Raw genomic sequence first — 24,306 nt, forward strand, 5'->3', positions numbered from 1 at the left:
TTTAATAAAAACTAATTTGAAAGTTGCACAAGACACACTGATACCATTTTTTTATTAAAAAAAAAACAATAATTCACTTTTAAAAAGTGGAAGTTTCGGGATACAATTTAAAAAGCATTATTCCCTAAAACCTGAAAATTAAAAATATATTTTTTTCAAAATCTAGCCATCTCAAAATTGTAATAATTTTAATCAAATGTTTCTTTGTTACCTCTATTTCTGTGAAAGCTGAATGACAATCAATATGGCCATATTACAGCTCCCATGGGGGTTGTAACTCCTCTTTCCCAGACTCCTGAATGGCAAACCTCCCTTGTTATGTAGTAATATGAGAGCAGGGAATCTATTTGGAGTCTGGTAATTCTATATCAAAGTAAAGTTTTTATGTATAGTGCAAATTTGCATATTCCCTACATCCAGCTACTTTGAGCCTTTTTTTTATCTGATGTCCTTGAAATGGTTTTGTGTAACTTTTTGATAACCGGTTGGAGTTAAAAAAAAAACTCTCTGTACATTGGCCATTCCCCATGGGCTTGTAACCTGATTCTGTGAAATGAAAATAGTTGTATCCTAAGGGAGAGGAATCTTTAAAGCGAGGTTACAATGAATTCCCTTTTATTTATTAATTGATAGAAGTGACTTCTTTACGGTGAGAAGTAATTAGTCCTACAGAATATAATCCCGTTCTGATGGAAACAAAGTTATCAATTAAGTCTGATATTACAATCCCTAATAGTTTCCTACTCATTAAGTTCAATAATTTGTCACGTCGGATGTGACTTGCATGTTACCTTTAGAATGAGTAAACCGTGTCATTTAATTGCTTTGTACAACTTCGGCATTCATTAATTTAATTTGCATATGTAAGTAGACCTTGAAATTTGTTCGTTCTGGGGACTTCGTTCCTCAACTGTTTGAAGTTAAGCTTTCAGGGATAGCTGGTGCGAGTAATGAAATATTTACTGAATGCTAAAGTAACTGTTTAAATGAGTTTTGGACGTAGGTGAGATGAATTATGGGTAGTGTTAATCTGTATTTAATTTTTTTTCTGAGATTTTGTACTGAATTCTCTACAGAGAATATATAAGACATGTATAAATAGTTGTTGCACTTCACAATGGACTGTTTATTAGGGGATATATGGGAACACAGGATCTGGATGGTCCTTATAAACGGTGTCTCAATAAGGCAGCTCCTTGCCTGATGCCCTGCTAGGGCACATGGAATGTCATAGAGGGGGAAGGGGCCCACTCAGCACCCCTTCATTAGCCGCAGAGGAAAATGCTAACAAAGAGCGTCTCTCACTATGTCAGACTTGGCCCAGCCACTTATTCAATTGTCAGCCATTCATTTGAAAGGTCCGCAAAGTTGTTTTTTTATGGACCATAAGTATAAATAGAAACCTGCAAAAAGTTTGAGACAAAAACATGGGAAACTGGGTTTATTGTATTTTTAAGTCATACTATGGTTACTAAACATAATATGTGCATATTGTATTACAGGGTATTGTACATTGATATTATAATGATGGGTAGATGGTAGGAATGGTCCAACGCATATATTTACCAGAGATAGGGACAAGGATAGACCCCAGAGGTTTAGTAAACCTCGATTTGAAATTATTGGCTGTGGCACTAGATAGAGCCTTGATGTTGACTGTTAGGCTACGTTTATATCTGTGTTGTGGTTTCTGATCCCAATGACTTATACCACCGCATCTTCCGTTGTATTGACGCCATGAATTACGCTGCGTGGAATCCAAATGAAGTCCCCAATGCAGAGGTGAAAAGCTTTAAACCTAACTAATGACTCAAAGTAGCAATGAGAAGTAATGTACATGGTCTACTGGATACAGAACTGCTTTCAAGGAGCAGAAAGATATATGACCATTCAGCCCGGACACAGAGGTTGTACTCTCCACTGCTCCAGGTTTAATGGTTACCAGAAATAAGGAGATGATTGGATGGCCTATAGATGTTGGAATGAGGCACAAAAAAAGAGGAATCATTTAGGCCACTGGTTGATGGAAAGAAGAGGTGCCTATTGATGTATAGGGTCTTCGAGCATTAAGTTATGCACTTTCTTTTATAAAAGCAAATACAATCTGACCTCTTATGATACTCATTTAAGGTGGTGGATTTTTCAAAAATACAGTAAGGCTCCATAAAATGAGGATATTACATTGCAAGATTGGTAACAACAATAGGAGCTGGTACTCCTACCATACCAGAAGAAACCCCTCTATAGGACAATTTTCAAGTGGCAAATGTTTTTAGTGTGTTAACGTTAATATGTTCACAGGAAGGAAGATTAACCTGTTGTGTATAGAATAGTAGCATAGTAAATTAATTGAGACTTTCAGCACTCAGCAGGTTCAGATGGATTAATGAACAATCCGTTGGTCTTAAACGGGTTTTCCAGTTTAGAAAACCCATTTTCATACACCCTATTAGGGAATTCTGAGGAAGTCCCATGTTCAGGATTTTTATTTCTTGGCCGGAGTGGAGAGCAGTTATAAAGAGCGTCTCTCGCTCTGGAGGACCTGTCCTGTCCTGCATTACACAGACAAACCATTGATTTGAATGGACACTGTGTAATACCTCATTTGCCCTGTGGAGGCATGGCAGGGAAATTTAACACTTACTGCTATGTTTCCCTACAGCACAGCTGATCGATGAGGGTCCAAGCAGGGGAATACTTTGTGATCTGCTTATTGTTGAGGGACCCTTATAAAAAGCAGGGATTATCGAAAGTAAAGAATCACTTTAAAGAGTTGGCAGTGTAAAAGCGTTTTACAGATCTGTTCTCCCTTACATATGTTTTTTTTACTTAAACAAGCGCAGCTCATAGCCGAAGGAAAAAGGGGTGCAGTCCCAAAGCACAAATATGGGAATAGTTGTTTTTTTTTTTTCTTTCTAGGCTGCGATCTGTTCTGCTTCTTGGTAAAAAAAAGGTGTTAAGCTCCTAAACTCCCCCCTAGTCTTGGCTACCGGCTGATAGAATTTTATCATTTAACCCTATGCAGTATAATTGGATCTGTATTGAAAAAATGGAGCTATAAAGCTATGTTATGAAATGAATCAGTACTCATTTTTTTTTTAATGAACAATTAAACTTTTCATAAATACGATCCCATAGCCTCATAGGATACAATAGAGCAGAAGAAATGCTGTATGGGTCCACGAAAAAACAAACACGCTTTACAGGTACAATAAAAAAGAAGGTGGGAAGAGGTACTGAATTTTGGACCTATTTAGATTTTGCACATTGACTTTAAGGCCAGTGTCACGTGGCCCTCATTTTAGGGTCCGTGTTATGGCTGCGCCTTTTAAACCTCCCACAGGTCTAAAAAACTACATTCAGATCAGCAAAGGGTCTGGGATCTAGCAAGTTTCCATAGGACCTTGGGGATGTGTTGTTCCAGGCGCCGTAGCCATAATATGGACCATCGGATATGGTGGTATTGATAGCCCATGCTGGGATTTGTAGTTTGCTCATCTCTGTATAATGGCATATGAAGCGCTGCATATGTGCGTGTTCTTCACTACAACAATATTTAATATTTGGTTTGATTTCAGCTTAAATTGCTTCTTCTCAAACACCAGCTCCTGAGAAAACATTTCTCTGAATGACAGTTTCTGAGCACATTTATTCCAGAAGGTGCGAATACTGCATATATATTGTGTAAATCATCTCCGACCATCAAAATCTTTCTCACACCTCGTGATATCATAAAGGGTTTGTTAAGCCGCCTGCACATAATTGCTGTTACTTTCTTGTCGTGTGTGTTAAACAATTAGTCTCCTGTCTCTTCGACTCCAGCAGCCGGTCCATGAATTAAATGGAACAGTTGTAGCAGTCATAAAGCTTTGAACATGATTGAGGATTAGATGGATGGAGCGATCATGATTATTGTTTAATGATTATATTAGGTGACTGTGTGTTTGTTTTGTCTTTATAGTACTGGCATAAAGGATGTTTCCATTGTGACGTTTGCAAAATGACTTTAAACATGAATAATTACAAGGGATACGACAAGAAGCCGTACTGCAATGCGTAAGTACAAGAACTTTCCGACATAAGGTGTACCAATAACTGATCATACAATTGTTGGGTGCTCAACGTTCAATAATGTTCCTCTAGGAGTATCCTTAGTTTTCTCTTTATTCAAGAAATCACCGATGTCCCCCTCCATAGTGGTCGATAAAGTTGAGCATGAGAAATGTCGAATGGTCAATCATCCATTTAATTTCCTCCTTTTATCCCTCTTTTTCCCACCAATACTCAATTTACCTACATCTCCTCCCCTTCACAACTATGAAGTTCTCAATGCAGCGGCAACTGGCCACCGAACCATGTATCTTTAGTATGGTCGACTGGTTCCTACAGCTCCTTAGCCAGCTCAATCCCTTACCCCTTATATATACTGCCAGACGCAGGGCCCAGGACCAGGTGCAGGTGGACTAGATGTTCGGCTAGAGTACCGTGTGTGTGGCCTTTACAGTTTTTGTCTACATCCAAATAGGCACTGGGCACAGACAAAATATGTATGTTCTGCAGAGCTTAACGTGCATGTTAATGGATGAATTATCTCTGGACAGATCGATTGTCCAACCAACCGCTATTATGCAGAACTTTAGGGACCGAGTGTGAGGCATATCTCAAAACTTTTGCCTTGGACCCCAATGGAACCTAGGGCATGCCGGACATCTTTTTTCTAGGTAGAATTTTGCAACAGCTGTAGAACCATAGAGTTGAGATGTCCGCTTTATAGTTGAGTTGGCTGCTATTATCAAATGCTGAAGTCCTCTGAAGTGCCTCCACAGCTGGATCGATATTACAGTGAACAGTATCGGCCAAAATTGCCATTCTCCTGTCAACCATAAAGTGTGTAATTTCATATTCACAATTGGTAACGCTCTTAAATCAAGAAACAATTAACAACTGAAAATAATCTAATATTTTTGGAACTTGGGAATACTTATTTTTGTAAAAATTTCACCACAATATCTGACAAATATTTTGTAAATTGTTTGCTATGGACATTTACTCTCCAGTGTCTATGGTCAGCTTAAATGAGTCCTTAGGATAGGCCATCATTGTAGAATCCAAACACAACCCTTTAACTCTAACATACTTGATGGAAGTTAAAACAGAGGTTTGGCTGGAGGTCAATGTGTGGCCTAATATTGTTTGCCTATAGAGATTTGCAGAAGCATAGCAATAGGGTAACAAAGGTGGCAGCCGTACCTGGGCCCAGGTGCTTGAAACGGCCCAAAGGGCCCTCTACCAGGTAGATAATAAAGGTTTAGTGCAAGGTATAATGGTATAGTATGGTAAATCTCAATAATAATGTAGTACCTTTACTCAGAATTATTTATATATATATAGTATATTGGTCCTACTCATTGGAAAGTCATTGCACACGGTATGTGGTGGATTTCGTGGTGTGCCCTGGTCCAAATTTTGTATCGAGAGCTACAACTACGAGATATGTTTTAGACAATTGTCCAGCTAAGGGGACAACATCCTACAAATCCTGCAGTTTAGTCCTACCCATAGAGTGTGGTTACTAGCAATGCATTCTGGGATATGTATTCTGCAGTATAATATTAATCATCCCATCATATTGTCAAGAGCTCTTAGATATATAAAGCTCTCACTTTGTGGTGTGATTTCGGCGTCCTCCCTGTTATCTGTATTTTACCATTCATATCAAGTCTGAAATCATTTTCTATTTTTATTCAATGACATCTCCGCGTTGCAGGTTTGTCTGTATCCCAGCATCATAAGCAACAAAATGTGAACACAAAATAATAAAGTGTTTCCTGGCAGCCATGTATTACTCATCTAAAATATCACATCCTGTCATTTAAGGTGACTATGGTATGAGCACATTGTTGCATTTATTCCCCATCTATTGCTTGTACCAAAGGCGTAGTACCATTTTAGCAAAAAAAGGTTATTAAAGAAAAGCTAAATTTTTCAATATACTTTCTGTATCAATTTTGCTTTCAAGATCTCTGCTTGCAGTCATTCAATAGAAACCTTCATTGTATACTTCCAGGGGATAAAAATCTGTCCTGGTCATGTGATGGACACATAGGTGCATGGCTCGTTACAGTACAGTTTATATAAACCTACAAAGAACCTCAACAAACAAAAGAAAAAAAGGGGTTCCCCACAAAACAAGAAGACAATGTATAAGCACAAAAGCTCAGGGAACATAGCACCCCAAAAAATATATATAACTCCCAGGTATTGTAAAAAATAGAAAGCTTTATTATATGATAAATATCAATACATGGCATCACAAGAAAGAATATATAGAAACAACTAGATAAAAAGAGGTCACATGCGGAGAGCGAAATCAGTTAGGTAAGATGTTAATATACCTAAGGGTTAACAGAACAACCCATCTCAGAGATAGCGTAACCATCCCAAGGACAACCCCACCACTAATACGTAAAAAAAGAGAAAAGATGTTACAAAATAAAGTAACAATTACTAGATACTTGAATATATAAATGTGGGTACGATAAGTAGAATACCACTAATAATAGATATACATGTAAACAGATACCGGATAAAGTGGTGTCAAAAACCCAACCACATTAATGACTAGGTGAACAACCAGAAAGATATTTCAAGGACACGTACCCAAAGTCAAGGTGGGGAAAGTATGGAAAGGACGTGTGAGATGTGGCAAAGAGACCGCCTCGACACGCGTTTCGCCTGGGAACTGCTTCGTCAGGAGGCTAACTGTATTAAAATACCAGGGGTTTATAAAGGAATGCTATAAGCGCCAAACCGCTATCACCTGTGAATGGGTTGCAGATTGGCGCTAAGTCTGCATGTTGAGAGCCTTCGCATCACCGGAAGCGCCACGTGTCTGCGTGGTGATGGAACGCAGCGTCGAGTGATATCCTTCTGGTTGTTCACCTAGCCATTAATTTGGTTAATTTACTGATTTCGCTCTCCGCATGTGACCTCTTTTTATCTAGTAGTCTTTATATATTCATTCTTGTGATGCCATGTATTGTTATTTATCATATAATAAAGCTTTCTATTTTTTACAATACCTGGGTGTTCTATATATTTCTTTGGGTGCTATGTTCCCAGAGCTTTTGTGTTTATAGGTCGTTACAGTACAGTTATCAGAGCTGTGTCTCGTAATGAGCCGAGCGCCTGTCGGACCACAGGACTAATCGCTTTGATACTATAGTAGTACAGATCATTTCTTATGGTCATCATCAGTATTATTCGTATTGGGCAAAAAATCATTAGAAAGATAGTGGACCTTAGGTGTTGAGGGCTATGTCGGCCATTCACACTGTATTGCGTACTTGGCAGGCAGCTCGGCTTGATCCCCCATACACCAGGCGTGCATGTCTATTTTAATGAGGAAAGGGGGATAGGCCGCTGCCAAAAATCTCTTGTTTCAGGGGAACAAAACTTGGGCTATGTGAAAAACCAACATGTCTCATCCCTCTTTCTTCTAAAGCTTGCCATCGAGGGTGCCCCCATATACGTGAGATCGTTTACTAATCCTGCCAAAATTGCAGGTGTGGTCCAATTTTGATTTAATGTACATGGCCAGCTTTAGATATCAGTTTGAGCAGGGTGTCATAACAGCACAATATAGAGGCCGGAAACTTCTGTCATAAATACCCCATTGCAAAGTAGCTGCCGTAATGTGTGAGAACAGAGAATAGAAATAATAGACAATAATGATACATAATAAAAATATGTAGGACAAGCAGATCATTGAATAATACACGCAGGGGCGGATTGAATACAGGTGGTTGTTAGTCCAGCGTTCAGATTTCCACTCATAGTTTAACAATGGCGCACTGTATATTGACAAAGCATTTGCATCTTTTATAAAGATCTTGCATTGCAGCCAAATCATTCCATAATTATGAGCATTGTCTTTCCTGTTCTGCATTTCTATGACCTCATGATATTTGCAAAAAGCAATTTGCATAGCTTAAAAACATCTCTGTGAACATTGCGACATAAAATCCTTCAGCTACCCATAAGCAAAAATGAGTTTTGAATTTTTTCAATGACAAGGTCATCATTATAACAATAGTCATAATAAATGTGCCTATGTGCATTAGAAAAATAGCAGGTAAACATCAAGAACGATGGATATGTTCTAAAGTACAATGTTTAAAATGAGTCTCCACCATTATCATTGTTAGTTTTAGGTCCAAAATTCTTTTATGATTAATTTTTATATATATCTTTATAGCAATGTGACTTTGGATTTCTGATATAGAGCTCCAAATCCCCTGCATAGGCATACTTTACATGCTGGTTATCTGCAGTCACCACTAGAGGGAGCTTAGGAGCTTACTGCATACTGTCTTATTTATTGGACTTCAATGTACAACAGTAAGCTCCCTCTAGTGGTGGCTGCAGGTAGACAACATTTTATATTTTACATGTATGTCTCTTCAGGGGATTTGTAGCTCTTTTTTTAAAAAAAAAAGAAAAAAACAACAACAACTCAGACTGCAATAAAATATATTGTTAATAAGTTTGAACCTTATAAAAAAAATAATAATATTAAAGGGTGGACATTCAAGTTAAGACAAAACAATGTTACATCCTCTACCACCTATCGCTAATCCTCTGGTGAAAAGTTCAAATTGAAGTTTCAGAAAATCATATAAAACAGTCCAGAGGGATGTTCCTGGTTGTGTAGAAAACTGCATGAACTTTTCTTGAAGCAATGACATTTCAACCAGGTTATTTTCATGATTGACCTCCAGCATATAATGCAATGCAAGGCAAACCAAGAAATAACTTAAAGGGATCCTGTCATCAACATCTTACCTGTTAAACTCACCTGACCCCTCAATGGCCGCAGCTGTCCAGAGTTCATTCCTGTTCTGTTCTTTCCTGAAGTCCTCCTCTGTCAGTAAATATAGTTGTTTAAACTTTTCCCGCCTTTTATGGTAATTATTTTTCCCTCTGGGATGCAGCTTCTTAACCACACCCACTGCCACCACCTGTCCGGCCCTGACTGGCTAAGGAGCTATCAATCAAAAAGAAGGAGGTGGAGTCCACTCTGAGATGCTGGAGGAATGAAAATCTGACTCTTTTCAGATGAAGATTTGACTCTTTTCTACTCATTTGCATACGCGTGGGACCACTGAAAAACGGAATACTAAAGCTACAGAGCTTACTTAGAACATATTTATAGCTTAGATGACAATGATTTTTCACCCACTTTCACCAGGTATTGCTGGCTTTATAGCTAAAATGCTGGTGACAGGTTCCCTTTAAGAGGAAAATCGTATTCAGTTAAAACATAGGGTGTGCTGCTCATTGATATAGTTGCACATTTTAATTAGATTACCTATAAGCTGTCTTCTATCCAAACTGCATAACCCCAAGTTTGATAACCTTTCTTGGTACTGCAATCCACACATTCCCTTAATTACCTTTCTCGCCCTTCATTGCACCAGTTTTAATTCAGCCATGTCCTTCTTATACACAGGTGCCCAAAACTGTACACGCTATTCCCTGTGTGGTCTGACTGATTTGTACAGAAGAAAATGTAAGTTTTTTAGGTGTATCTATGCCTCTTTTGATGCATCCCATGATTTCATTTGACTTGGCAGCAGCTGCCTGGCACTGGTTGCTAAAATTAAATTTACTCTTCACCAATATCCCCAAGTTTTTTTTCAGTGGCAGTATTACCCAATGTTTTACTATTTAATACATAATTGTAAAATTTGTTTTCTTGGCTTAAGTGCGTAACCTTACATTTATCCACTCTATGTGCCTCCATACATACTGTGAGCACACATATAAAGTTACTATAGTGGTTTACCGCAAGCTTTCCTTGAGTCTTCAATAGCATATCTGCTTAGTTAAGCAGCAATACTAGAGTGGCGATCTATCACTACATAACTAGGCCATCCAGGAGCATGGAAAAGCTGAATGGCGGCTCAATTTGGACTATAATGAAAATCATACTGCTTGTCATCACCCATTGTTTCCTATAAAATATATAACTGATAAAAGCCTAAATATAATGATTAGAACAGTTCTACTCAAGGCTTTCCCCAAGGCTGCCCGTACACGATGCGTCTGAGCCGTGGTAATTACTGTGCTGTTTTCCGGCAAGTACAAGAGAAGTTTTCCGCGGCAAATTTGCAGTAAACCGAATGCAGTTAACGAATCTCGGCAATACGTTAATTGGGACTGGGCTCTTTTAATTAAGAATATGAGTTAAGCTCTTTTGCAATGTATATTTATGCTGTCTGGTTACTTACTACTTTAGTTGTTAAGCCGGTTCCACAAGGGGTGAAAAAATTAATCGCGGCAAATTTACAAAAAAATCGGCCTGTTTAACATGATGTTTACGTTCTAGTCAGCTGCTGCCATTTGCAATACTTAGTGCCACACATTATGATGCCCCCAATAACCTATCTGTGTGGCATACCTGAACATTCATACTTAAACATGATAAGGGGCTGTCACACACCTCTAGGATTACTTATCCCCTGCAAGAACCAAAGAGGATCGACCAAAAACGTCACCTTTTTTATGGACGGTCAAGATTTAGCAGGATTGTGGTTATATGCTAATCACAATTGATGGGATTGCCAATGACCCTGTGTACAACAAGCTCTAAAGCAACAGAACCAAAAAACACAAAATATTCAGTATATTTGACAACCACTTACTACATAACAGGTACTCGGCCAAGTACCTTTTTGCGATGAGTCCTGCGATGAGTCCACCGCGATTCCTCAATTCTTATTCATTGATGTTGTAAGAGAAATAAAGGATTTAATGCCACTCATTGAAATCAATGGGAAATCCATAGAGGGTCCTCCAAAAGACAATAGAGGGGAGTCGTGAGCGGGGCACTACGTTTCTAAATCCATATCTTCCCTGATCTAATATATCTGTAATATCTTAACATGGCTGTTTATCCACTTCTATCTTCTTTAAATATCAATTAATTAAAAAATAACATGAGCAGACAGGGTGTGGGGGACATTCTTTTCAGGACAAAAGTTGTGTGATGATCTTTATAGGTGCTGTAATTATAGCTATTTTGGTCATCTTTCAACCTTTCAAGTAACTGATATATATATATATATATATATATATATATATATATAGAGCAAAAAATTAGGCAGCACTCCGTAGAATAAAGTTAAAAAATGGGGAATAATTTATTACCCTCAGTGCAGTTTCAGCTCTGTCCACTAGAGCTTGTGAGAGGCTGTAGTGTACAGAGCTGAAACGTTGCACTGAGGGTAATAAGGTACCCCCCATTTATTCACTGTGTTCTATGGAGTGCTGCCTAACTTTTTGCTGTCTAAATACATGGGATGTGGGTTTATTCCCCAGGGCTTGCACCCACAAGCCGCCTGTGCTGCTGGACTTTGGATTATCTGATATATATATATATATATATATATATATATATATATATATATATATATATATATATATTTGTTAGTTAAAAATCTGGAACCACTAGACAGAAAAGGAAAAATGGCCCAAAGGGCTTATATTTCCAGGTTGTTTGTTTTTTGTTTTAGTGAAAATGCAGTTTAAAAAATAGACAGTTTCTACTCTATTTTCCACTATAGTTCTCTGTGAAACTGACCTACAAAGAACTTGGCTAGTAGATGGTTACGGTCTTATTATGACCCATGCTATCATGCAAAGCTTCGTTCTTTAATCCATTGTTTTTTCTTTTAATTCTGAAGAAGTAATTTGCATAGGTAAATATAGTTTGGTGTCACATTATCAGTGCAACATGAGCTTATAATGGAAGATAATTTCCATCCTTACACTGCCAATAAGGAATTCAAAAGCAGTAATACCCATTTACCAACACATCAAAATAATTTCCAGTGGCAATTATCTGGCTTTTCTGCCTTTCTGCCGAGCTGGTGCATCTAGACTGTCATGCCTGTGGGGTATGTGGACCCACTAGGCCCCTCCGCCATAGCGGAGTAGCAGCTGGCCAGACAACAATCAATAACAGTCTCAGGGGTAAGAGTACCTGGGGAGACGATCTGGCAGATACTCGGAGAAGCATCCACGTGGTGTAGCTGACACTCGGCTCAGATGATGCTTGGCGTTGCACTGGACGTGGCAGATGACACTGGACGTGGTAGATGACACTAGACGTGGCAGATGGAACGACACGACTCCACCACTAGATACAGCTCAGGAACAAATACAGTTACGAGATACAGGATACAAGAAGCAGGATATCATTTGCTTAGACTAACATGGCAATACAGCAACAACAACAATGCTCAGGCAAGGAGTGGAAGGGCAGAGCCCTTTATATAGTCCAGGATGTAAGGGGATAAGTTAGGGAACACTTTGTTGGTGCGTGCGCTAGCCCTTTAAGGCCAGGGATGAGCATGCACGCGCACACTGAAGGCAGGAGAAGCAGAGTGCAGCCGAGTGTGTTGGTGTCTCCTGGGAGGGAGACGCCGAGAAGCCTTCAGTGTCCCGCGGCTGCCGGTGAGTACAGCGTGGCAGCGGTCAGACCCAAGGCTGGACAGAGCACAGGAGCCAAGTGGCCAGTGCATCTAGATATTTGGTGCTGGTGGCCAATGTTTTGAATTGTTTTCTATTCATGTCTATGGATGTTCTTTTTGCCTTGCCACTAGAAACTGTCAGACTGGTTGCTAATATGGTTCAACTGGATTCCCTGATCTTTTTGTATTTTAAAAATATTGTTCAATACATTTTGACTTGAGTTTGAGGAATGGGAAAACGAAGACTAACATTCATTATTTATCCACAGTTTGTAGGAAATGATAAATAGTTTCTTTTTAGGGAAAGGTTTTTAAGGAATAAATCCAGATGCATTAAAGGGTGTTTATGAGATTAGAAAAACTTGGGGTCTTTCTTCTAGAAAAAGATCAACTCATATGGTTGTGTAACACCTAACCAACTCCACTACCCACTCCCAACAAAGGGTCTATGGCTGCCCATATCCTAACCTTTTAATTTGGCTTAAATATTAATTAATAAACTGCTATATTTTGATAATTTCACAATAATTTATAACCAGATGTATTTATGAATATCCTCGGGTAGGCCATCCAATTTGATCGGTAGGGACCCGACTGCCGGGACCCCCACCGATCAACTGTTTTGAAGGGCCCCTTCATTTCCCTCACTGCTCGTACTGTGAATCGCCGACACGCTTGTAGTGGCGGTTCACATTATTACAGCCCTCTCTCATTCACTTCAATGGCAGATGGTTGTAATACTGTGAACTGTCGCTACTGCTGTGATGGCCATTTACAATATGAGCAGTGATTGTAATGAAGGGGGAAGCCGCACTCGTATGAGCGCTGCAGCCCCTTCAAAACAGGTGATCGGCAGGGGTCCAGGTAGTTGGACCCCAACCGATCCGATAGAGGATATGCCATCAATTTTAAGGGACTGGACAACCCCTTTAATGAGATTGAGTAGTAAATTGTATCCTCTGTAAAATCTACGCATTAATGATTAATAGAGTCATCTTGTTATGGAGTACATCGGTATTTGGAAGCCAAAATCAGGACTGGACCCAAACACAGGGAAAATATACTGGAAAGATTTATATTTCTCTTCAGGACAACCCCTGTCCTTACACTCTATGGATGTCATAGAGGGGTTCCCTGCTTGAGACCCCCTACTATAAGCCAGTAAGGCGAGCCAGTCTGTAAGAGTGGCCCATGCTCTGGCGGAAGTAGACTGTACATAGATTTCATAGTAGTAGTCTATCAGACCGCTGAAGGGGAAATAAATGACTCAGTGGCGGACACAGACTGCAAAAGGCCCCTGTGCAGATAATGTGCCAGGGCCCCCCCCCCCCACCCCGCAAACTTCTCATGGCCGACGGTCCGCTTTCAGCTGCATCGCTGGGTCTCCTAAGTGACCCAACAATGCAGCACTAGCAGCCGGGGCGTCACTAAGGCTGGGTTCACACACACACTATTTACGGACGTAATTTGGGCGTTTTAGCATTGAATTACATCCGAAAATGCGGCTCAAAAGCGTCGGAAAACATCTGCCCATTCATTTGAATGGGTCTTACGATGTTCTGTGCCGATGGTCATTTTTTTTTACGCGCCGCTGTCGAAAGGCGGCGCGTAAAAAACTGCCTGTCACTTCTTCAGATGTAAATGGAGCCGTTTTCCATGGACTCCATGGAAAACCAGCTTCAATTACTTCCGTAGTGGACGCAGCAAAAGACGCCTGCACATGCCATTACGGCTGAAATTACGGTGCTGTTTTCTCCTGAAAACAGCACAGTAATTTCAGCCGTAACAGACGCTGCCGTGTGAACATACCCTCAGGGCTTAAAATGTCCGGGAAATAGCCCCAATACATATGTGTCCGCCCCAAAAAAAAGTGTGTGTATAGGAGACAGCATAGCATATCTATAGCACTACGACCCTATAAACTATGGATAGGATTAGATACAGTGGCTGAGCAGACAGTATCACACATGATAGGATTAGATACAGTGGCTCAGAAGGCAGTATCACACATGATAGGATTAGATACACAGCTCAGCAGACAGTATCACACATGATAGGATTAGATACAGTGGCCCAGCAGACAGTATCACACATGATAGGATTAGATACAGTGGCTCAGCAGACAGTACCACACATGATAGGATTAGATACAGTGGCTCAGCAGACAGTACCACACATGATAGGATTAGATACAGTGGCTCAGCAGACAGTATCACACATGATAGGATTAGATACAGTGGCTCAGCAGACAGTACCACACATTATAGGATTAGATACAGTGGCTCAGCAGACAGTATCACACATGATAGGATTAGATACAGTGGCTCAGCAGACAGTATCACACATGATCGGATTAGATATAGGGCCCAGCACAGTATCATACATGATTGGATTAGATACACAGCTCAGCAGACTGTATCACACATGATAGGATTAGATACAGGGCCCAGCTCGCTGACATTGCGGCTCCAGCGCTGGACCCAGGAAAGGTAAGAATAATAATTTTGCTTCTTTATGTGTTACTGATTATTTTTGTGTGTTTGTGTTTTTTTTACAGGTTCGGTTGTTGGACTTCGGATACGAGGACTTCAATGACGGCGTTTTTTTTATTCTCAATAAAATGGTTAATGAGGGTTGTGTTTTTATTTCAATAAAAAAAATTTCTATGTGCTTGTATCTTTTTAAACTTTATTATCACCGCCTTAGTAATGGCCGCTGGCTGATTGACAACCTCCATTACTAAGGCGAGGCTTAATGTTAGCCGGTGCAGAGTCTACACTAACCCCCATTATTACCCCGGTACCCACCGCCACCAGGGGTACTGGGAAGAGCCGGGTACAAACCAGTACCCGACCAGCTGTAGTGACGGGCAGGCACCGGGGTGGCCGCAGGCTGGTAGTATTAGGCTGGGGAAGGCCAAAAACAGTGGCCCTTCCCACCCTTGTAATGCTGCCTGCTGCTGCTGTGTTGTATCTGGCTGGTTATGAAAATTGGGGGGGACCCGACATCGTTCTTTCCAATTATTTTTTAAATGACGTGGCGTCCCCCCCATTTTCATAACCAGCCAGATACAATAAAGCAGCAGCAGCCTAGCATCACCAGGGTAGGAAGGGCCACTGTATCTGGCCTTTCCCCTCCTGATAATACCAGCCTGCGGCCACCCCAGTGGCCGACCATCACTACAGATGGTCAGGTACTGGATCGTACCCGGCTCTTCCCAGCACCCCTGGTGGCGGTGGGTACCGGGGTAATAAAGGGGGTTAGTGTTAGCCTCTGCACCGGCTAACACTAAGCCCTGCCTTAGCAATGGATGCTGTCAATCAGCCGGCGGCCATTACTAAGGCGGTAGTAATATAGTTTAAAAAAAACCACAAAGACATAGAAAAAATATTTTATTGAAATAAAAAAAAAAAACACAACCCTCATTAACCATTTTATTAATAAAAAAAAAAGCTGTCATCGAAGTAGTCCTGGAATCCGCCGTAGTCCAACGACCGAACCTGTAAGAAAACACACAAAAAATGATTAGTAACACATGTGTTAGGGTATGTGCACACACACTAATTACGTCCGGAATTGACGGACGTATTTCGGCCGCAAGTACCGGACCGAACACACTGCAGGGAGCCGGGCTCCTAGCATCATAGTTATGTACGACGCTAGGAGTCCCTGCCTCGCTGCCGGACAACTGTCCGGTACTGAAAACATGATTACAGTACAGGACAGTTGTCCCACAGCGAGGCAGGGACTCCTAGCGTCGTACATAAGTACGACGCTAGGAGCCCGGCTCCCTGCAGTGTGTTCGGTCCGGTACTTGCGGCCGAAATACATCCGTCACTTACGGACGTAATTAGTGTCTGTGCACATACCCTAAGGCTTAGATACAGGGCCCATGTGTGATACTGTCTGTGGGACCCTGTATCTAAGCCTACCACAAGGTAGGCTTAGATACAGGGTCCAGCAGACAGTAATCTTATACAGTATAAGATTACTGTGTGCTGGGGCCCTGTATCTAAACCTACAGTGTGGTAGGCTTAGATACAGGGCCCAGCAGACAGGATCACGCATGGGCCATGTATCTAAGCCTACCATGTGATTGGCTTAGATACAGGGCCCAGCAGACAGCATCACACAATCTGTGATCCTGTCTCATGGGCCCCCTAAGCCTGCTACATCGTAGGCTTAGGGGTTGTGCAGTCCCTAAACATTGATGGCCTATCCTCAGGATAGGCCATCAATAGCTGATGTGTCGCCCGGGACCCGCAAATCAGCTGTTTTGAAGGGGCCGCAGCACTCGTACGAGAGCTGCTTCCCCTTCATTTCACTACTCGCCCACACTGTGAATCGCCGAAACCGATTCACAGTGTGACCGGAATGAAGTGACAGGAATGAAGGGGAGCAGCTCTCGTACGAGTGCTGCGGCCCCTTCAAAACAGCTGATTGGCGGGTCCCAGGAGTCGGACCCCGCCAGTCAGGGCTATCTTACCTTCCTCTTCGGCCGCGGCGGGAGTTCTGTCGTCTCGATGCTGTGCGCGGCGCATAGCGCTGTGACGTCATGTGCTGCGCACAGCGCCTGACGTCAGGACCTCCGCTGCGATCCGGAACCAGGAAGGTAAGTAAAGTATGTTACTATAGTAACAGGGGCCCGCGGCCCGAGTTACTATAGTAACTTTTTATTGATGTGGTGCGGGGGGCCGTGGGCCCCCCTGGCTTCGGGGCCCGGTCGCAATTGCGACCGCTGCGACCCCTATAGCTACGCCAGTGGTCCACGGGCCTCTGTCTCAGTCCTCAGCATCGCGCAGCTGAGAACTGAGTCGGCCAGCAGAGGAACGGGCCCCCTTCCCACGCGGGGCCCTTGTGCAGCTGCACCGGCTGCACATGCGGTATGTCCGCCCCTGAAATGACTAGACGTGGCTTCTCCCTGCGATCAGAGCTGAGCGTTGGGGGTTAGAGAAGCCAGACTCGTGACGGTCGGCTGTTTGTTGGGCCGGCTTCTATTTATAATGGGATTGTCTTTGAGTGCTGTATATAGAGGGGTAAATGCTTCATATGGTGCACATTAGCTGTAGTATTTCTCTAACACTACTGGTGCAGTGCATTGAATAAATATGCCCATCAGGTCTTCACACACATCAGCCCCTGTTCAATATGGGGCTCATAATCTAACTTCCCTGTCTCTGTCACACAGATACACCTGAAGGCTGCATGCACATTAATGTATTACAGATCTATGTTATACGGGGTCGCAATATGACACCCATAGCAGTATTTAGGCCTTTACTGTACCTCTGATTTAAAAAGTGGCATGATCTATGAGATGGCATATTATAGGGGTATTCTTCCCTAAATTCATTGCGTTACAGCTTTATCATGTACATGAGGTCTCAAGCCAATTTCGTGGAACGTCCCCTGATTTATTTGTATTTTTTTTGAGCGTTGAAGAACCAAAAACTTACAAACCCCACATGTCCAGTCTACGGTCATTTGTACTCGTGGTTGTAGTATTTGTATAGAATTTCTTAATGTTGCTATTACTCTAGATTTTGGGCAGTCATACTTGTGACCTGGGATTAGATTTGGCTGAGGAAAATGCAGTCAGGCAAACCAAATATAACTAAAATGTATTTATAACATAAAGCTATGAATACCTATGAGGGTAAGTGCTTTCCATATTTCAAAGTAAAGAACATATTACATATTACATATTACATATTACATATTATAGTAGATGCCCAATAAACCAGTGTGCTGCTCAGCAGGGAGTCATATTTATATTTATCACTATATTTATTTTACTGATGATAGAAATGTTGACTCGCTTTGTGTGCATTTATCTAGAAATGTGCAGAAGAGAAAATCAACGCCCCCCGCCCTTTCGTGAACTGGAGACCCTACTTTTGTTGTGATGTACTTGGATTAAAAATAGGTGCTGGCTGCAGTGCATAATGTGCTAAAGAGAAGGTCTAACCTGGAGCCATCACCAGCATTTTTCTAAGGCCCTGTTCACATCTGTGTGGGAGGCTCTGTTAGGGGCCACCGTCGAAGATTCCTCCAAAAATAACAGAAACAATAGCGCAGCATGCTGCGCTATTGTTTCCTGTAAATTGACGCACCTCCCGACGGAACCAATTAAAGTGAATGGATTCCGTTGGGTGCCGATTTGTTGTTGTTCAACGGATCCGGCGCTTCTGTTATTCCCTTCCCTGACAGAGCATAACAATGGAATGTCCCGATGCAGATGTGAACAAGGCCTAATATCTATCTACTACTGGAATCCCCCTCTGTATGATCAGGTAATAGCCCAATGTGCTGGTAGACATCTTGAAAGGCCACTGCTTAGACCATTGTGTGAAGTCGAAAATTCTGTCCTGAATTTTCAGCCCCATAGTCTTTAAATGGGGCGGCACTGCACATGCCTGCCCTCCGCTTCATTCAAACTCCTCCTAGCCGCCGTCTTGTCGGAAACAGAAGAACCAAGGTTCCCCGTTCTGGCAAGAAGTGGGGGACCCAGGAGTTGGAGCCTCACTGATCTATCATTTATCACCTAACCAGTGCAAGTTGGTATACCCCTTACATAATACACCATGGTATTTTTGGAGTTTTTTTTCCAGTAGAAGTTAATGTCAATTCATGCTTTTACATAATTGACTTGTAACCAACTGCAACTTTTGATTGAGGGTTACATTTGTGACCAGGTTTGCAGTACTGTCATGGCAGCTAGTACTTAGAGTAAATGTCACAATTTATAGTGGTAGGGATTCGTTGTGTGTATACAGTATATCCACCAGATTTTATGTTTTCTTTTTTTTGATGGTCTGGCTTGATTTGGTGGCTCTGTAGGGTGGCTAATAAACATATGGCATCTGCAAGTGGTTTTGCTTCCCCTGAGCTAGGGCTGAGGGTAAAATCTTGGTGTGGACAGATTGCCGCCAGATGTTTTTGGGTACAAGGGTCTAGTCCTATTAAGTGTGTTTAATGGTTAATATAATGATGGGTATTATTCAAATGTTTTTGTATCTTCTTAAATAAATGGCTTATGCATTCAATTAATACATCCCTTGGTTAAGTATTCAAAAGGGTTGTTTGCAGAGAGGAGCAGAGGTGGTTATGGTAAGATATGGGTCGGCTGTATACAAGTCATGTGCAGCCCAGTGTCAGCCTCATGGGGCGCCATTTTGTGCAGCTTCACCTGTGATCTGTAAGGTCTGGGCTAGATGGTGACTTTTTGTATCGCAACTGATCAATTTTAATCGAGCTACAGCTTCAGTCCAAGTGAATACATTGAGTTGCATGACATCCTGTGGACTGCAGCTGTCACTTGATCAGGTCTAATCTTCCCACAAGTAGAACTGTTTTCTTGAATAAGCTGGGTAAATGTTTGGTAATACTGCAAGTGACATACTCCTAATAATAAATTCTAGAATTCACTCCTTTCCAAGTGGGAAACCTATTTACCCAAGGACAGCTTGATGATGACTTCATAAATATTCATTACAATACGGTCTTGTCTCTGAACAAACTTCAGTCTTGCTAACCATGTTAGTGATTTCTATCAAGCAGGCTCTGATATACAGTACCGATAGATATCACAATTTCCGGTCCACCCCAAGATTATTTTAATATATTCAGACAAAATATATTTTGCAATAAAAAGAAGCTTCCCAATAATAAATTCTACTGTAATCAATAGGTCATATGTAATCTACTACTACACACATCTAACCATAGAGGACATCTCTGTAGTAGGGAAGGTTTTAGGAGGGAGCAAACTGGACAATTGCTAGGGCCGCCAATTCCCAGTCTGGCCCAAGGATTGAAGCCCAGGGGCAACCTGAGAATAAAGCATGTAAACCCTTAGTGCCCTGGACCACCTTTGAAATTATCATTAACCCTGCCCGTGATTTTACCATAACCACTGCCTTAGGGTGTGTTCACATAGCTTCCATTTGTATTTCCATCGCAAAATGCTTCCTTTGTTAATGGTTTCCGTTTATCTCCATTCAGTAAGGTTTCAGTTCTTATGACGGAATCAATAGCGTGGTCGATTGCGCAATTGATTCCGTCAATAAAACGGAAACCTTATAGAATAGTAATGCAAACTGAAGCTGCCCGTCACCACCTCAGCCGGTCTCCGACATTGCAGGCGAGAGCTGTGTAAATTGCAGCATGGCCAGGCAGCTAGCGCCGAGCTGGCACACTGGGGCAAGATTAACGGTCCGTATGTCAGCTGGATTTCTCGGCCGGATCACGGTACATGTGAACGGGACTCCTGGCATCAGTCATTTAGGCAACAGTCACACAACAGTGAAAGAAAATGGCAATTAAAAACGAATCAATTGTCAGTATCTCTTGTCCATTTTGTATCAGTGTCTCCAAATGGATTTCCTTTGTCAGGATTTATTTTGTCGCAATCCCCTGAAAACACCACAGTGTCCATGTAGATAGTGCCGCACTGTCCCTCCAGATAGTGATACACACCCTTGCAGATCGCACCCCCCTCCGTGTAGAACGCAGCCCCACGTGTAAATCGCAACCCCCACTCCCCTTGTAGATCGCAGCCCCACCCCCCACTTGTAGATCGCAGCCACACATGTAGATCGCACTCCCACCTCCCCTTGTAGATCACAGCACCCCACCCCACCCCATCCTTCTTGTAGATAGCGGCCACTGTAGCTGCCACTAGCGTCTGAATCCCCGGCCAGAGGTTGTCGACACTTTGACCAGGGATACAGCTCCTAGTGGGAGCAACAGTGATGCGATCTGCAAGGGGAGTTGGTGGCGTGATCTGCAAGGAGAGGGGGTGACGCGATCTGCAAGGAGAGGGGGTGACGCGATCTGCAAGGAGAGGGGTGACGCGATCTGCAAGGGGAGGGGATGGCGCGATCTGCAAGGGGAGGGGATGGCGCGATCTGCAAGGGGAGGGGATGGCGCGATCTGCAAGGGGAGGGGATGGCGCGATCTGCAAGGGGAGGGGATGGCGCGATCTGCAAGGGGAGGGGATGGCGCGATCTGCAAGGGGAGGGGATGGCGCGATCTGCAAGGGGAGGGGGTGGCGCGATCTGCAAGGGGAGGGGGTGGCGCGATCTGCAAGGGGAAGGGGTGGCGCGATCTGCAAGGGGAGGGGGTGGCGCGATCTGCAAGGAGGGGTGGCGTGATCTGCAAGGGGGGGGACGCGATCTGCAAGGGGGGGTGACGCTATCTACAGGGCGATGTGGCTATGTACGAGGAGTCTCTGCTTCCCCCACGGAACTACTGTTCCGTACTGTATGATTTTATTCACTACAGAACAGCAGTCCTGTATTGAAGCAGGGACAGAACGGGGCGCAGCTTGTCAGACAGGGTAGACCAGGCAGTGATGAGGCGGCGGGGTGGAGCTTCCTCCTGCAGCGCGGCGCCGCTTAAAAAAATCGATTTAACAATTCTGTTAAAAAACAGAATCGTCTGAGGACTCGAGGGCGAATTAATCAAATGAATTCAATTAACCGTCCAGCCTTACTTGTCTTATATTGAAACATTCCGATTATTCATTTCTATGAAGATGAGAACCGGCCTTTCCAGAAGGAATATATATAGCTATAGTACGTCCAATACCTTATAGCAGATGTGAACAACCTGTGCTTTCGAGAACCCAGTGCGGCAATTATTGATTTTTTGGGGCTCCCAGTTAGGCGCCCAATTTTTTGTTACTGATCATTTACCCTTCCTGGAATACATACACTTAAGCTGGCCCATTCGCCTTTCTTACCAAGCTGTTTATGGATTGACTATTTGTACTAGATCTCTTAAGTTGGATGTGATTTGGGTTCCCGGTTGTAAAAATATTCTAGATCGTAGTGACATCCTAGAGAAGGTCCCCTGCTAGAGAACCCACCTTTATTAAACAGTGGCAAGCCTCTAACAAGGAGCGGCTCTTGATCTGGCGGACTCAGGCCATCCATGTATAGCAGCGGCTGATGCAGGAGAAATATCTGGCTGGCTGTAGCCACCGATAATAGCTGATCACAAGGAGATTCTGAAGCCGGTCCCGGGGCGATCAGCTGGTCACCGGGCCGACTTCAGTTACAAAAGGGGTTGTCTTTATAAAACACCCTCTTTAATAATTAATGCACAGATAGTTACAGGTATGGGATTCAAACTCAATTACAAAAGCGGTTTTATTAACAGGGGCAGGGCTGTGACAACCTACCTGTCCCCAATAGTAAATGAAACACTATACTTGGTTTTGGGAATGCTGTAATATAAAAAGTAAATGGCTATAAATTAAGGATAGACTAACAAAGCAAAGGAGGAATCTGTATTCCTGTTGACCTCTCTGGCCCTGTAAATTGAGAGCATGAATATACTGGAGGTCTGCCCCTGCCCCCCCCCCCAAAAATATTTTGCCTTTGTGAAGGTGACATGTCCACTTTAAGCTTGTTTGCTATTTTCAGAAGCACAGATATAATAGATGTGATAAATTCACACCAAGCTGTGCACAGGATACACATTGCAAATCCATGACTGCAGGCAGCGTACACTGGAGACCTTTTCTGAATGCATATAACACGGCCTCCAGTGAAACTGCAAAAACTCACTCTATATAAAGGAATCTTATATTCGCACTAAAACCTGACACTTTATCATCGGTGAAAACACGACCACATGGACTATAATTACACAGCATCAATGGAACATGCTTATGGAAATACTGCACAACATACCTGAATTGTACAACTTTTTTTTTTTCTCACTACTTAAAGACTATGTACACATTGCCAACCAATTTCTATTGCTCCAATGCATCTAAAATACAAAAAGAGGGAACAGATATATATATATATATATATATATATATGCATTTGGATATCATAAATATAATCCGGATGGCTGCCATGTTATACTACATTTTCCCTTGTAACGTCCACAGCTGCGGCCTGTCGTCCCTACTCGCCACTCGACAGGCGCAACCGCAGACTTCCCTGTTCGGGCTGGCATCTCCCTCTTAGGGGATGTCGACACTCAGTTCCGATCCGCCATGCAATGTACTCTAGGGTGCGCGCGCTCGTTCCCAGCCTTAAAGGGCCAGCGCACGCACATGAAAAATATTATTAATTAGCCCCTGATCATCCTGGACTATAAAAAGGGCCCTGCCCTCTCGCTCCTTGCCTGAACATGGTTGTGTATTCCCATGTTAGTCTTAGCAAATGGTCTCTTAGTGTTATCCTGTTGCCAGTGTTCCCGTGCCCTGCTACCTGTATGCTGTGCTGTGTTTGTTCCTGAGCCTTATCTAGTGTCGGAGTTGTGGGGTGCCACCTGCTGTCATACATGATGCTCGATATCATCCACCATGTGTGGCGTCATCTAAACTCAAGTTTCATCTGTGCCTAAGCCTCTGCTACTGTCTGGACTATTACAGGTACTCTTGTGCTAGAACTTTGTATAGACTGATTGTTTGGCCAGCTGCTACTCCGCTATGGCGGTGCGGCCTAGTGGGTCCACATACCCACGGATTGTGACATCCCTACAGTAGTCACTGCAGAGGAAATGACTGGTTGGCTGCAGGTTTCCCTGCAACATCAGCTGTGTGCTGGGGTACTGGGAGCAGGACCTCAGAGGATCAGCTAATCGCCCCTGGGTCCCCATTCTGAAAAAGCCCTTTAGCACCTTTTAGGATGAATTTTGAATTTGGAAACTGTTTAAATTCCATTGAATTAATTGGATTTGTACTGTCAGTACCAGAACTAGGGCTGACCAAACTCCCTTTTGCATCTTTCTAGGGCTTTTGTTACTT

At 42.5% G+C, this 24,306-nt stretch overlaps 1 protein-coding gene across 2 annotated transcripts in view; it reads left to right on the forward strand.

Annotated features, from left to right (window-relative positions):
• NEBL (nebulette) overlaps positions 1-24,306 on the forward strand; it is a 195,720-nt gene that overhangs the window by 11,351 nt on the left and 160,063 nt on the right. For both annotated transcript variants that reach the window (XM_075827577.1, XM_075827578.1), the window contains exon 2: positions 3,962-4,056. In XM_075827577.1, coding sequence (XP_075683692.1) covers positions 3,962-4,056 — 95 coding nt within the window. The remainder of the gene's footprint in view (positions 1-3,961; positions 4,057-24,306) is intronic.

Source organism: Rhinoderma darwinii, chromosome 5 (assembly GCF_050947455.1).
Source record: "Rhinoderma darwinii isolate aRhiDar2 chromosome 5, aRhiDar2.hap1, whole genome shotgun sequence".
Classification (NCBI taxonomy): Eukaryota; Metazoa; Chordata; class Amphibia; order Anura; family Rhinodermatidae; genus Rhinoderma; species Rhinoderma darwinii.